This window comes from Balaenoptera physalus, assembly GCF_965194825.1.
Source record: "Balaenoptera physalus genome assembly, chromosome: 3".
Taxonomy (NCBI): domain Eukaryota; kingdom Metazoa; phylum Chordata; class Mammalia; order Artiodactyla; family Balaenopteridae; genus Balaenoptera; species Balaenoptera physalus.
Window position 1 is genome coordinate 114,198,228 of NC_138890.1, and position 15,886 is coordinate 114,214,113.

The 15,886-nt window shown below is 49.3% G+C and overlaps 1 protein-coding gene and 1 long non-coding RNA gene across 2 annotated transcripts in view; one reads left to right on the top strand and one right to left on the bottom strand.

The window, feature by feature from the left end:
- Positions 1-614: 614 nt before the first annotated feature.
- Positions 615-15,886, bottom strand: part of THBS4 (thrombospondin 4) — a 52,053-nt gene continuing 36,781 nt past the window's right edge. The window contains exons 11-22 of the mRNA XM_082458080.1: positions 13,987-14,091; positions 12,970-13,077; positions 12,504-12,663; positions 11,073-11,191; positions 9,944-9,996; positions 7,196-7,389; positions 5,839-6,017; positions 5,143-5,191; positions 4,851-5,047; positions 4,046-4,218; positions 1,408-1,547; positions 615-851 (exon numbers count right to left, since the gene is read on the bottom strand). Coding sequence (XP_082314206.1) covers positions 790-851; positions 1,408-1,547; positions 4,046-4,218; positions 4,851-5,047; positions 5,143-5,191; positions 5,839-6,017; positions 7,196-7,389; positions 9,944-9,996; positions 11,073-11,191; positions 12,504-12,663; positions 12,970-13,077; positions 13,987-14,091 — 1,539 coding nt within the window. The 3' untranslated portion in view covers positions 615-789. The remainder of the gene's footprint in view (positions 852-1,407; positions 1,548-4,045; positions 4,219-4,850; positions 5,048-5,142; positions 5,192-5,838; positions 6,018-7,195; positions 7,390-9,943; positions 9,997-11,072; positions 11,192-12,503; positions 12,664-12,969; positions 13,078-13,986; positions 14,092-15,886) is intronic.
- On the top strand, positions 1,558-3,521 carry LOC309659066. The gene is made up of 2 exons (XR_014262561.1): positions 1,558-1,907; positions 2,394-3,521. It is a non-coding gene; the product is annotated as an uncharacterized lncRNA (long non-coding RNA).

Here is a 15,886-nt window from a genome sequence, read left to right on the forward strand (position 1 = left end):
AGAGTGTATGTTGTGAGCCGCTTTCTGAGTTGTAGGAGGGCTTACATGATCCATGTACGCTATTGTCCTTATTACTTAAGAGGCATTCGTGCAGCCAGCCAGCCAAAAATTTACTGGATATCTACTCCATGCCGGGCACTCAGATTATACAGACTGTAGTTAAGACATGGTCCTTAATTCTCAATTAGCTGATATTCCACTAGGGGGAGCCAAATATATAAGTAAGCACAATAACCGCGTTGAAAGTGCTGGCATAGAAGCTGGGCAGAAGGTGAGTGTGAGGTGGGGAGGGTAACAGAAGGAACTGGACAAATCTGCCCCAGGATGGATGGGTCAGGAAAAGTCTTCATAGGAAAGGTGTCCCTGAGCAGTGTTTGTTTCTGAGGCTCCTTACCCAGAATAAGGAGGCTGCCGAGGTGAGCACGGGACTGTTAGACTTCTGTGTGAAGCTAACTGGAGAGACGGAAGATGAGACCTCTGGCCTGAGCCTTTTGATTGATGCACGCGCTCAATCATCTCACGTCTGAGGAAAAAAGATCCCCTGGCAAGCTGAACGTGGACACCACAGAGAACGGCACACACATCATCAAAGCCTGAGCCACGTGCAAGTGATGTCTGGGTAACACGGTTTTTAGAAATTATCTCTTCTTTATTGCTACATTCATATAAAACGTTTGGTATATTTGGGTGGGCAAAAGAAAGCCACAGTGTATATAAAGAAAGTTGTAGGAAGTTAAAAAATATGTGGTTTCAGTGTCTGTAAAAGCAGTCACGGATTGTTTCTTTGGTTTAGTTATCCAGGCGATCGAAATTCTGGGTTTGAAATTCTTGGAAGTCCTCTGGGATGGTGTCTGCAAAGGAGAACAGGCACAGCGGGATTAGGAGGGCTCCCTCCAGCCCGCATCCTGGTGCATCTCACGCTGGGAGGCCTCCTGTAGGGGCTGCTCTCAGCCCACCCAGCAGGCCCCCAAAGACACCACCTCATGCCATCCCCCCCCGGCAGCCATCTTCTACTGCAGGCTGCTTTGCAAATTGTTGGCTTCAAGCCCAGGAGTGCTCATTCACAGGCCTAAAGAAAATTTGCACGCAGAATGGATTTTGAGTTTATGATTACGTGTGAGCTGTATGAAAATGAAGGCTGCCTGTCAATTAAACCTGCCTGAATCTCTCACTGAACCCACGTCCTAAGCCAAGCAGCTTAATTCTCTGGGGCTCAATTTCCTCATCTATCACAAATAGGAAAAATGAGATCTACCTTTTACTTGGATTACACAGGGATTCTCAGGTTTCGGGAATATGTGGCATGAGCTTGTGGCTTCTGGAAGGGATGTGTGCTATACAATAGGGTGGCATTATTTGATTTTTTTTCTAGTAGTAATATTATGCAGTAACAAGAATGTACGTTACCATTGCAGCGATATTTGAGGTTGGACCAAATGATGTTTTCCTGGGAGAAGCAGAACACGCCGAGCCGGCCTCCACGCATGGTGGTGTCTATGGTGACCCCCGAGTCAGCCACCAGCTCAGAGCCTTCATAGAACTGCACCCTGCGGACAACACAGCCAGAGCGGGTCTCCACGAGCGGGTCTCAAACCAAGGTTGGGGGAAGCGCCTGTCATAAGACCTAGGGGTCCCACTTCTTATCCACCTGCGTCTTTGCTCTGTTTGTTTCATACTCCACTTTTCGCAGACCGGGATCGTGCTCCCGCTGCTGTGTTCCCCTTTCCCTACGAGACTGGAAGCTCCATGAGGTCAGGGAGCACCTGTCCACACCTCCCCTCTTCCGTCTCTCCAAAGGCCTAGCATGATGCTGGGCACCGAGTTCAACTCGATGGGTACTCGCTGATGAGTTAAAGAGAAACCACAATACGACTCAGGACCAAGAGGCTTTGTGACTTCACTGCCCAGTGAGTTACCTTGTCCAGACATCATGCTTGAAAACCACTGCTTTTCTCTAGGTCGAACTGATAACGTTTGGTGGAATCCCAGAGCAATGATTCTCCTCGGGAGGGACAGCACTCCCTAAGCAGGGTTTTTAGAAATTTGTGGGAGCATTTTGAGCTGTCGTCATCGTGGCATTTAGTGACAGAGGCCAGGGGTGCTGGGTGGCTTACAAGGCCCTGGGGAGAACAATCAAAACCTGTCCTGCATCCAGACACTTTTGGGGTGCTCCTCCAGACCCCTGGGTGGGTGGAGAGACTGTTGTTTATCTGGGCTTAGAACCTAACTCTCTCTCACTTGTGAACATCAAGTATTTTTTGCACTGGTATTGATTTTCCAGGGTAAATTGAGAAACTGAGTACAGTCGACCCTTAAACAACATAGGCTTGAACTGCATGCGTCCACTTGTATGTGGATTTTTCCCAAATACTACTTTACTATGTGATCTACAGGTGGTTGACTCTGCAGATACTGAGCTGCTGATACGGAAGGCCGACTATGGGACTTGAGCATCTGCAGATCTTTATCCACGGCGGGGTCCTGGAACTGGTCCCCTGAATTGTTCAAAGGTCAACTGTACTTTGTTTTGTTTAAAAATTAAGCTGTTCACTATTTACTTATTTTACTGGAGTATAGTTGATGTACAATGTTGTGTTACTTTCTGCTGTACAGCAAAGTGAATCAGTTATACATATACATATATCCACTTTTTTAGATTCTATTCCCACATGGGCCATTACAGAATATTGAGTTCCTTGTGCTATACAGTAGGTCCTTATTAGTTATGCATTTTATATACAGTAGTGTGTATATGTCAATCCCAACCTCCTAATTTATCCCTTCCCCGCCCCCCCGTAACCATAAGATTGTTTTCGACATCTGTGACTCTACTTCTGTTTTGTAAATCAGTTCATTTGTACCTTTTAGGTTCCACATATAAGCGATGTCATACGATATTTGTCCTTCTCTGTAGCTGTTCACCATTTTAGAAAGTCACATCACAGCTGGCAATACCACTGTTGTGTCCACAACACACCAATCTGTAGTAGGACATTGCCTCTGCAGTGATTCCAGGCACAGGTGCCAGTGTCTGTCTCATTCTGTGTTGGGTGTGGTTGTGTCCAAGCATTTACATGATTTTGTTATAAATTATTATTTCTCTATTAGGGATCAGATTGACTCTCTCAAATAATATGTGCAGGTAGGTTATATTTTCTATGATTTCATTTTGGGACACAGAGGGGGCATTTCAAAATACGTCATAAAAAAGGGGCATTAAGCTTAATAGGGCTGAGAACATGATCATCTTACTGTGAGACGACAGATTACATTTGATGTAATGTCTCAAAGAAGGACAAAATATGAATTAGCCCTCATGATTCGCTTTTTTCCACTCAGCAGCTTCCTTGCCCCCGGTCAGGAGAAAGTAATCAGCACCCTTCCTAAAAGTGCTACATAAGCTGGCATGGGTGTTGATCTGTAAGTTTCAGGAATGAGAGAGAAAAGTACACCGACTAAATTTCAAAGAAAGATGTAGTGCTAAGGCATCCTAGCTTCTGAGAACAGTTGTTTGTTTGTTTTTTAAATAATATAGTCCTACAGGGAAATAAGGCAGATTACATCGGCTCACATGAGGGTCAGTTCATGCCGAGGGTGGGACGTGCCGTCACTGTGTCAGGCACTGGGGAGACCAAGATAAAATGAGACATGGGTGCTGCGCTCGTGGAGTTTATCAGACCGTGAGGGACTCACTGCAGCGTGAAATGTTTGTGGGTAAGTGATGATACAGGGCCCAGAGGGAACACACGGGGATGCGGATGGGAGAGTCAGTGCACGTCTCACCTCACACGGGTCAGCGTGGCAGAGGGGAATCACCATTCCAGTGCCACGGCCTCCCCCACAGAAGTTCCTTCTACCCCCAGTTTGGCCCTACCATCCAGGCGGTCAGTCTGAGCCGGGTGTCGTCCTCCCACCTCTTTTCTGGGAGCCTGAGGTTCCAGCGTGTCCTCGGGGACCCTCTGCTCAGGGAAGCGAAGGCTCCGCGATGCAGGAGGAGGATGCGCTTTACTTCAAGTGCACAGGGAGGAGGGGGCGCTGCACCTACCTGATGTAGCCCACCTGGGGCCGGTGCTGCAGGAACCAGCGGTAGGACACCTTGTCCTTCCAGCCCACGTTCCTGGTGTCCTTCCACAGCAGCCTGACCTGGTCGCTGGTGTCCCCGGTGTGCCACAGGGAGTTGCGGAGATGCTCCCCCGGACCCGTCTTAGACTTAACGGCCTGGACAACGACACGAGCGAGGTCTTAGAATGCACAGAGACCACCCTTCCTGCACCCCGCATCCCTGGGGTGGTGATGGGGTGGGAATTCACGGTTACAGTCTGGTGGCTTTGGATCTGGACACAAAGCATAAACACTTAGGTGCCATTTCTACTGCGATGCTCCCCCCAACCTTCCAGTAATCCGCCCTGGCCAGTATTCCACTAACCCAGTCCATGTTTTTCCTGCTGAAAATCCATTGCTCCCCACATCTGGCCAATGAGGGCTCTGAAGTCTGCCTCTCCTCCCAGCAGGAATGACAGAGGTAGCCTTCCAGCCCTCCTGTACAAAGTTGGCCCCATTGAGGAAACACATTAGCCAGTTTCCAAAAGAGTGTGCCTTAAGCTGTACCTCCAAATCTTCCCCACCTCTTGGGCCCTACTGGGGCTGACATTCTCACCATCAGTCATCCCGAGGGAAGCATGTAGCTTGCACGCAGGAGTGAAGGCAAGGCCCTGGATGGGCTCCAGTGTTCCCTAACTAACTTGAATGCTGGCAGGAATGCATCAATTCCTTAGATGAATAAATGCCATATGGGCGAACACAGAATTTAAAAGGCGGGTGAAGGGCCCAGAAGAAAGGGAGATGAGTACCTTGAGCTGAATGCCAGGTTCTGCGACAGCTCGGAACGGGGTGGCCTGCCAGTACGTCTGCTCTGTCTGCTTCCACATGACCACGTAGAAGCTGGAACTGTCTTGGTAACCAAAGATAAAGCCAGCATAGTCATCGTCCGTCTGGGTGTTGACGTGGAAGGTCCCTTCGAAGTCCACTCCGTTAAAAGCCGTGTACCCTGTAAAGATCAAAATAGATGAGAAAAACAGACAAGCCACACGATAGCTGGAAAGAGTGAATTCTGCACCAGTGGTGATGAGGCCCTGCACATACCCACTGCCAGGCCTGGATCGCTGTTCATGGTCTGCACGATCTCCATGCCCTGCAGAGAGAGTTGAAGAGGTTAAGATTAACCTTAGAGTGGGTAGAATAATCTCAAAGAAGCCCAGAACCTCAGACCTCCATGTAAAGATTTCATTATCTGAGGAACTGCTCTACCTTGTTACATGCTCAAAGAAAGCGTACACTTAGGAAAAAACAACAAAAAACCCTCAAAGCTAAGTAGAAATAGTTTTGCTAAAACTGTCACTTAAGCTGAGTCAATAAACCCTTAATTAGAGAACATATGCTTCTAATGAATGTGACTTCCTGGGTGACACTGGAAAACCTACTAAGCCTCTCTGTGCCTGTCTTCTTTAGGGCCACAAGGAGGAGGACACACAGGAGCATGTACTGCAGAGATTAGGAGCACGGCTCTAGGGCCAGACTGCCTAGGTCCCAAATCCAGCAATCTTAGCTGCTTACCTGCAGTGCTACCCTGAGTAATCATTCAAGCTTTGTAACACTTGAGCTCATCCTCTGTAAAACGAGGCTAATGAAAGAGCTCTGTCACAGGGCTGCTGAGAGGAACAAACACGACGTGGAACAGTGCCTGGCTCGAGGTCGGCACCCGCAAAATTTACCCACTACTCTCAGAAGGGCCTGTGTTGAGAGGCAACGCTGAGCCGGTGCCAACCGCATGACCCTCACCTGGTTCAGGACCACCCAATTGGGATCGATCTGGGCGTCCCCTTCAGGGTCCAGGACCACCGTCTGATAGGCCCTGAAGTCGGTCAGGGTGACCTCTGCGTTCTCCGGGCACACGTCGATCCGATCGATGACATGGTCGTGGTCGAAGTCTGTCTCGCAGATGTCCCCCACGCCGTCACCTGCGGGGGTGGAGGAGGAGGAGGAGGGGGGGGAGTTCAGTAATGCCTACTACCTCCAAGCCACCCCCTCCGGGACAGGGAGGGGGCTGGGCAAGGAGCAGAGAGAGCCCAAGAGCCAGCTCCGCGTGGAGAGAGGAGTCCTGGAATCAGCTGTGTCTGAGCCGGCCCCGGAGTCCTCGTGGTGGGCTGGCGAGTGGACCCCACTGCAGGCGAGCGAACCCCACTGCAGGTGAGCGAACCCCACTGCAGGCGAGCGAACCCCACTGCAGGCGAGCGAACCCCACTGCAGGCGAGCGAACCCCACTGCAGGTGATCAGAAGGACTTCCTAGGGACAGAGTGGCGGGCAACTGTCCAAAGATGACCTGACAAGGGACTTCCCTGGTGGTCCGGTGGTTAAGACTACACCTTCCAAGGCAGGGGGTGTGGGTTTGATCCCTGGTCGGGGAGCTAAAATCCCACATGCCTCGCAGCCAAAACACCAAAACATGAAACAGAAGCAATATCGTAACAAATTCAATAAAGACTTTAAAAATGGTCCACATCAAAAAAAAAAAAAAAAAATCTTAAAAAAAAAAGTACACTTCAAAGTTGACCTGACAGGAAACCCTGGCTGTCCTCTAGGACAGGGGTTTCACCAGCTGGTGGATCTTAAGCCTGACCTTACATAAGCAAATGTCTACAGTACTTTCTGGACGATGACGCATAAAAAGCAGGGAAATTATGGCCACCAAAATCTAAGAATAATTTACAGTGATCCTTAGGCTGAATATCGCCCAGTGTCTTCTGTCCAGCTGGCAGATGGTATTAAAATCTGAATTTGCATACTGGGATGGGCGTGGCCTCACCAGCGCACCTCCATGCTCACCACCGTCCTCACCACTCTGCTGTCTCATTTCTGGCTCTGGGCGTACCTCTCTTTAACAGCGTGGCCCCGGCAGGCATCAGGCATCACGCAGGGCTGCGGGGCCCTCCCCTCCCTCCTGCTCCTGCTCTGTGACTCTGGTGAGAGGCGCGAGCAAGACGGTGGAGCGGCTCTCCGAGCCCCGGTGGGGGGCTCGTGGCTGCTCCCCTGCCCCGCGTGGTCTCACCCCAGGGCTGCGCCGGAGCAGCTCCTGCCCTGGCAGAGCTGGGCCACCACGTGCCCGGCTGAGGGGAGCCCTGGGCTGAGCCCACGTACTGTTGCTGTCCTCCTGGGCAGGGTTGGGGACCAGCCGGCAGTTGTCTGGTCCAGGCGGCACCAGGTCCGGGATGCCGTCGTTGTCATCATCGTCGTCACACTCGTCACCAATCCCATCCTTATCAGTGTCCAGCTGGGCGCTGTTAATGACCATGGGGCAGTTGTCTGTACTGTCCTGGTGCCCGTCTCCATCACTGTGGGAGAAAGGAGAGGGGGTTTGCGTCCCAGCTCAGCAGAGGACACGAAGAGTCCGGTTCTCAGGAGGGAGAGTTTGGGTTCGGGGTCTTAACCAGGCTTGGTCTTTTATCAGACCCACAGGTCCTTAGATGAGGCTGCCTTATGGGCCTCAGAGACCATTTCCCACTTCTCCAACCTGTTGAAACAAGTAGATCATTTTCTATTCAAAATAAGGGCCAATTTCTGTGATTTTGTGACCAGATGCTCCTTTCAGTCCCCGGGCACGACTGTGATCCCCGACAGAGAAAGTGGGAGGGGAACAAAGTGAGGGGCAGTGGAGCCAAACTGCCCGCTGTGAGTCCTGGCTCAGCTGCGCACCAGCCTGGGGCCCCGGACGTGACGCTTACCCCGCTATGGCTCAGTATCCTCCCCTGTACCACGGGAATAACGACAGCCTACCTCACAGGGTTGTTAGGAGGACTAAATGATTAAGTGATTCGAATTCTGCATGTTACGTTTTAATATAAGAAAAACACTTCTAAGTGCCTGGCTCTTGGGAAGCCCTGTGGTGTTTCCTTTTCTATGACTCTTCACCATGCCCGGCCAGTAAGCCTGAGAAGCGTCAGATGTGAATGCACAGGGAGAAGGGCAGGAACAGCAGGGCCGCCCTTCCCAAGAACTGAGCACGTAGGCTGGGCTCGGCCCTGGGCTAACGCACTTCTCAGAAACCCTCGTTCTCTGCCCACCCGACATTCCTTCTTTCCAGGCCTAACGGCCACCTGAGGGTGAGTCTGCCCTGTCCCCAGGCTTCCCTGAGTTGATGGAGGCCTCCCACGGCTACTCTGGATTAGAGCAGATACTACTTTCACGGGCGCCACCCACAGCCCGTCCTGAACCAGCAACTGCCCCATGCCGTCCACAACGGGACAAGGAAGGGAAGCCAGGGGCCAGTCCATGCCCTTCAGACCAGTGCTTCCCAGATGGGCCCCAGAGAAAGTGAGGTCAACCCCGACAGGCAGAAGGTGACAGAACTCCAACAGTGGAATTCCTGGGCATGTGGCAGGGCTGCTTTCCAAATCATAAGATTGAGCTATTTCCATTAGCAGCCATTCCATATAGCCCTGAACATTTTTATGCAAAACCAAGCAGTTTCTGTCCTCAAGTTTGTGGGAATTAAGATGTAGTGGAATGAGTTATTTATTTCAGGCAGAAAATCTAGAGGCTGGTGGGACGGGATATTTTAGAAATCACTTAGATGGCACTGAGAGTGCAGGATGACCTGCAACAGGGAACATTCTTGATGTACATTATTGAGGGAAGTTGTCAGGGTACCAGTCCCATCTTCCCCTCGAAAACAGAGACATCCTATGTCAGACTGTCACCGACTTGCCTCTCCTCTCCTCATGCTGTGATGACAATAATACCTCAGTTACCATTTTCTGCAGGTCACCTGAGGGCCAGCACTGGAGGTAGGAGCTTTACCTACATTCTTTCATTTTTACCATCACTTGGCATTTAGTTCTCTCTACTTCGCAGATGAAGAAATTGAGACTCAGAGACTGAGAAGTATGTTGACGTTCACTTAGCTGGCATGCACTGTGCAGCAAGGACACGGAGCACAAGGACAGAGATGGGACTTGATAGGAGCTGTCCTTGAGCAAGGTTGGGCTTGGGAGCTGCTGCCTGTAGGGCAGCCTCTGAGAAGAGGTTGAGAAGGGCAGCTACGTTTCTTCCTGCTTTGCCTTTTAGACTCCTTTCCCTCTTTCATCCCTGTCCTGCTGCCCCTTTGATTCCCTACAGAGATGAAAGGGTTTAGAGTCTTGGACGGCAGGTACCTCTAAGGCAGAGCTGGCCATGCCTACATTTTTGATGTTCCTATAGCATCTGATCCAGCACCGTGTCTTAACGTAGGACTCCATCCATGTGGGGCTAGAAGGGCTGACAACATTCATTTGCATAGAACAACTCCACCCAAATAAAGAAAACCGAAAGAAAAAATTCCAAGGACAATGAAATAACAGTGATTCCCTCAGCACACTGACAGCTCTCTATTTTGGGATGATGGTGAAGGTTTCCTGAGCTGAAAGAATATAACAGCAAAAGAGCTAACATCTATGCAACAGAAACTGTAATATGTACTTTCCATAAATTAACTCAACGTTCACAGTGGTCCTAAGAGCTACATTCCATTTCCATCCCCATTTTACAGATGAGAAAATGGAGGCACAGAGAGATGAGGTAACTTGCCTAAGGTAAGCTGATGTGTAAATGGAGGACCTGGGATTTATATCTAGCTGTGTCGCTCCAGAGCCCATCTCTAAAGCATGATGCTACACCGCCTCTTCTGTGATAGAGTCTCAGTTGCCTGAGTGCCTAGTGGCCCCTCCTGGTACCGTCAACTCCCCCATTCATGGAGGTGCAGTGACCCTGACCAAAGACAGGGCTATTGTCCCTCCAGCAACTCAATCTGCCCAGAGAGATCCCAAAGCATGGTGGCAACAGAGAGCTCTGAAAGAGAAAACTTTCTCTGGAATTTTCATCGGCCCTGTGCAGCTGGGAAACATGCCATACCTGTCCTGATTGGTGTCACAGGAGTCCCCAACCAGATCGTTATCCACGTCAGACTGCAAAGAGAACAAAACGTGTTATTTACCCCTGGGCCGGCACAGAATGTTCCAGAGAAGGCAGACCCAGCCCATCATCACTGGATCTCAGGAATTATTTCTCTGGAATTGGGGTGGTGCAAACTGCAAAAGGACAACACCATATTGGTGTAGGCACAATGCTGAATTTTCAAAAAAGCCTTCCAAAATATCAAGCTCCAAGGATGGGCTGCCTACACACCAGATGAGCTGATTGGAGAAGGGCGCTGGGGCCACATGGTGGCAGGTGGAGACGTGGCACTCTGGCACGGGTCGGAAGGGAGCCAGCCACAGGCACGGGGACAAGGCAAACAGATTTTGCTCTGCTTCTGCATTTTGGAATTGAGCCAGAATAGGAGTGAGTCAGAGGGCAATAATGATGCCCCTCTCTCAGGGCTTTAAAAATAAGTGACACATCATACCCAATTATCCAGACAGGAAGGAGGAGAGAGAAGGGAAACAGCACATCGCTGATTGGACCCAATCTGAAATGTCCATACATAGGCTGTTGTTGGGATTTGGGGATGAAAGGGACATGAGGCTCCCAATGGTTAATTTCCACATTGCATTTTCCTTTCAGCAAAAAAACAACTTGTTTTGGGCATCATTAAACTATTACTGGGACTTCCCCGGTGGTCCAGCAGTTAAGACTCTGTGCTCCCAATTCAGGGAGCCCAGGTTCGATCCCTGGTCAGGGAACTAGATCCTGCATGCCTCAACTAAAGATCCCGCACACAGCAATGAAGAGCCCACGTGCTGCAACTAAGACCCTGCACAGCCAAATAAATTTTAAGAAACCCCAAAAACTCCTATTCCTAATCTCATAGGGACTTCACAGCCTGTGAGGTTAGTCCAGAAGGCCTCAGATCTCCTGTGATGTTCTTCCCATCACCTCCAGGCTTAAGTATACAATTTCACCACCTCTGCTGTCAGGTATAAGGCAACAGCAAAGAACTGGGCTGGCAGGCTCTGCCGGGTTCTTCCAGACACGGGTCTTACACGAGTCTTTGCATTGGGCAGTTCAGCCTAGAGTTTGGATTCCCCTGGATCCTACTAACCTGGTTAGGGTTGCTGACATCAGGACAGCTGTCACAGGCATCCCCCACGCCATCACCATCTTTGTCCTGTTGATCATGGTTGGGAACTTTCTGGCAGTTGTCCAGGAAGTTTTTTATTCCTATGAGAAAGGAATGCTTCCCTGAGTCAGGCGAACATCACAGAAAGGTCTGGAGCACAGACTTCCAGGTGCTGTAGAGATCAGGCCAGCACATGGCACACAGTAGGTAATGTCTGCCTGGGTCATCCTCAGAGAGCCATACCTTTTCCAGCAGTTACCTGGAGGTAATGTCAAAGGATGGATTCTGGGAGGCTTAAAAAAGAAAAGTGACCTGAGGCATTTATCCACTGAGTTAGAAATTGTTGAAGATATCAAGGGCTATCACTGCAACCGGATGAGGGGGTCATGAGGGGTAGGTGGGTCGACCCTGGAGAGGGAGGACCTCACGGGTGTGTGAGCTGTGACAAGGGCCCCGGGGCTCAGGCAGTGGTGTGCTGGAGTCAGGCCAGTCATACCCATTTCTCCCCAGATTCCCGTTCAATCATGTCATCTCCTCTTGGTACCTTGGAACCAGTGATGGTGGAAGTGGTATTTACATAATGGAAACTGGCAAATGCTACAACTCGGGGCATTTTTTGTTTGTTTTGCTGAGCTGGTTTACCATCAGTCAGGCTTATAGAAGGCGGGGTCGTGTTTTAGAGACATGTGAATAGTCTGGAGTGTGGGGTGTGTGTTGGTTAGTTGTGGGTGTAGTGTATTTCTAAAAGGAAATTCCTTCAAGTTCCTGTGTTGTGATATGTTTTACAGAAACTATCGGATCCAGCCTATACTATGATGATAGTCATCTATATGTTACGGAAGCTATACAGAAACAAACGTCCTTCCTCACGGCCTGTGAGGCTCCAGAGTTGTGCTCCAGAGGTGCTATTCACACAGACCACAATACGAGGCCCCTTCAGTGGACCCTGGAGCTGGGTGATGCAGCTGCCCTGCCTGACAGCTCTTCCCAGTGTCCTGGGAAATGCCCGATTCTCTGCAGGAGGAGCCTGACCCAGGGCTGCGGCCCATGACCCTGCTCAGCCCCTCTACCTCAATCCTCCACTTCCAGGACCCTTATGCATGAGAAGGATGGTGGGGAGGGAGGAAAGCTACAGTCTGGGAAGACAGATGCCCTACAAAGTCACATCCCTGACAAGACACTGCTCGAAGGGATTCCTACAAAGTTTCTGGCAATGATGCAGAGTTCCCAGAACACCAGGGTTCTTCTTCCACAGAAACAAGTGGGCCTTGGGGCCGCCAGGCACAGGCCATGTAGAACCCCCTGGAGCGGGAAGGCCCTCAGAGTCAGTCATTCTATTCCTGCTCCTAAGAGAGAACAAGGGGAAAAAGGACAAGTGAGTCCCAAGTAAAAGACTAAGCAAGACAAACGCACCATCTCCATCCATGTCGTCATCGCAGGCATCTCCTTTTCCATCCCCGTCAGTGTCCTTCTGGTCATTATTTAGGACATTCCGGCAGTTATCACAGGCATCCCCAAAGATATCTTTGTCACCGTTCCTCTGGTCCACGTTGTGAGTCAGGACACAGTTATCCTAAAGGATCAAAAGACCGACATTAACTCTGACTTTTACTGAATCCCCACTGTGTGCCTGGTCCTGCGGTGGAGGCCAGCCAACCTTCCCCCGACTGGCATGAGATGTCGCAACTCAGGAGGCCCAAGTTCATCAGTTTTATAAACATTTCAGAATCTTAGAATAAAAAATTGCAGTGCTATGGGAACGCAGGCATGGAAACAGACAATCGGGATGATTAATATAAATAGTTGACTTCACGGCCTTTCTTCCACCATCCCTGGTACGTGGCAATTCATAGGCCCTCCCAGCAAAGCAGGCACCTACCTGCTCATTCAGGATCCCATCTCCATCAGCATCCTCGTCACAAGCATCTCCAAGGCCATCTCCGTCTGCATCCTCTTGGCCGGAATTTGGCACATACTTGCAGTTGTCCTAAGTTGGAGAAACACAGCTCAGAGACACATCTACATTTGTATTTTTTCAGCTTTATTGAGGTATAACTGACAAATAAAATTGTAAGACATTTAAAGTGTATAATGTGATGATTTGATATACGTTGATATTGTGAAGGGATTCCCCCATTGAGTTAATTAACATATGCATCACCTCACATGTTTATCTCCCCACTTTTTTTGCTGAGAACATTTAAGGTCTACTCTCTTAGCAAATTTCAACTATACAGTACAGTGTTATCAACTATAGTCACCATGTTATACATTAGATCCTCAGATCTTATTCACCTCATGGCGGAAAGTTTGCACCCTTTTATCAACTTCTCCCCATTTCCCCCATCCCCATCTCCATCTGTCTTAAGTCAAAAACTATTTCTGCCTGTACCTGTCTGGCTTTTTTTAAAAAACAAATTTATTTATTTTTGGCTGCGTTGGGTCTTCATCGCTGCACGCTTTCTCTAGTTGCGGTGAGCGGGGGCTACTCTTCGTTGCGGAGTAGGGCTCTAGGCACACGGGCTTCAGTAGTTGTGGCACATGGGCTCAGCAGTTGTGGGTCGCGGGCTCTGGAGCACAGGCTCAGTAGTTGTGGCGCAGGGACTTAGTTGCTCCGCGACATGTGGGATCTTCCCGGACCAGGGCTCGAACCTGTGTCTCCTGCATTGGCAGGTGGATTCTTAACCACTGCGCCACCAGGGAAGTCCCTACCTGTCTGGCTTTATTGTTGATGGCTGTTTTGCTACATTTGAGATGCAGCTACTTCAAAAATACAATTTTAAATGGAACCCACAGAACCTCTGCCCCATATAAGATGTGGCTTTGGAAAGCCACAGACTGAGTGTGCGTGCACGTGCGTGTGTGTGTGTGTTTTTCCCCTGCTCGTCCCCCTTACCTTTTTGCAGTTCCTGGCAGAGCACAGCAATTCTTCGTCAGGGTAACTGTCAATGTCCAAGTCCTTTCCGCAGATGTAGCCGTCACCAGCCCAGCCAACCCCACACTGTGAAGGGAAAACCCGTCAGGAGCCCAGGAGCTGAGCCTGGTGGGAGGCCGGGGTCTGACAGGGGCCTCTGCTCCAGTGTGTGCATCCCCACAGGGAGGGCCAGAAAGCTTTGTTGGTAGGATTTTAAAACTATTAAACTGTGTTTTGAATAGTCCAATGGTTCAAAATTCAAAAAGAACAAAGGGAGAGTGAAAACTCCTTCCTGCTCCTGCACCTTGGCTCAGGAATCAAGGCAATCTGCTCTCATGAATACTTTCAGAGACATGCTGGGCAGAGACCAGCAAACACACATACATTCTTTTTCTTTCTGTCCTTCAGCACAATTGGTGGCACACATATAAACACTGCTCTGTACCTTGATTTTTAAAAAATTAACATGATATCTTAGAGCTCTTTTCATATTACCACATGTAGATTTGTGTCTTCCTTTTTAATGGGCACAGATATATCATACATAAAGTGGAATGCATGCACCTCAATTAATTCAACCAGTCCCCTACTGGTCGGTGTCAAGTCGTTAAAACCTTTTTCTGTTGCAAACAATGCTGCCACAAAGAATTCGAGGACATTTATCATTCTGCATATGTACTGGCTTCTTAGTATGAAATTCTTGGTTCAAAGGGTATTGGTATTCGTACTTTTGAATTATTGTCAAAATGTTCTCCATATGATTATCCAATTTATTCTCCCAGTGGAAATGAATGCACACAAGGGTGGAGCAGCTGCTGTGGCCCCTTCCTCAGCATTCTGGAGCCACAGTCGTATCTCTGAATCTAATGGTCTTCTAGATCAATTTCCACCATAGCAGGAACCTTCCAAAGTGCTTTACCTCCACTCATAACTTTAAACAGGTGAAGATTCCCACAGGTGTAGTGCTGGGTCTGCGTGTTCTCTACGTTTCTGGAAAAGTCTACCCTAGTTCCGTGCCACCACCAGCTGCTGAGAGCAAGCCTTCACTGTCAGCAGAAGAGGCATTAAAATAACAGTTATTTTATACCAGACTCTACAGGCATTTTCTCCAGTCCTTACAGTGAGGCTGCAAGGTCATCACTATCCCATTTTACAAAAGAGTCGACTCAGCTCAGAGTGGCTAAGTGCCTTGCCCAAGGTCTCAGAGCTGGGACTTGAACTCAAGACTGTCCCAGTTCAATGTTTTCTGCCACATGTATTTGGTTAACATGCACTTTGAGTTCTCCCTCTGATATTCCATATAGTTGGCCTGGCTAAAGGATGAATGATAAACCCAAGAGAAAGGAAATCCTTCCATAAGTGGTGTCCTGGGTATGAGGTGGTACCTAGGAGCTCAGCTCAGGAGCAGGATGGGTGCCCGAGGAGAGGCAGGCAGAACAGCAGAAGAAACAGGAGACAAGGGGGCCTGGAAAATGACAGGGAACCAGCAAGGCAGGGGTGGGTAAGAGTCGGGGGAACAGGGCCAAGGAAAGAAACTTTACATGAGTAAATGTTAAATTTCCTGCCCTCATTAATCAAAATAAGGTGATTTAAGACCAGTGACTTCCTAAGCTGTAGCCTGTCTGTTCTCAATCATGCGCACCCCCCTTCTGCAACCAGAGATGTAGAAGGCAGGATCCAAAGACACCCCTCCCAGTAACGACCCCTATTTCTGTTCAATTGCTTCAGCAGGGCCTTCAGAAGGCCTGGAAAGCTCAGCCATGGGGTATGGTCCTTGACTCATTTTAATGAAGAAAAGATTTCCTCTAGGAACAAGTATGTTTTTAATGAGCCATTTTCTGGCAGATTAAATTATTTTAGTAGTCACACCAAGTGTATTAAT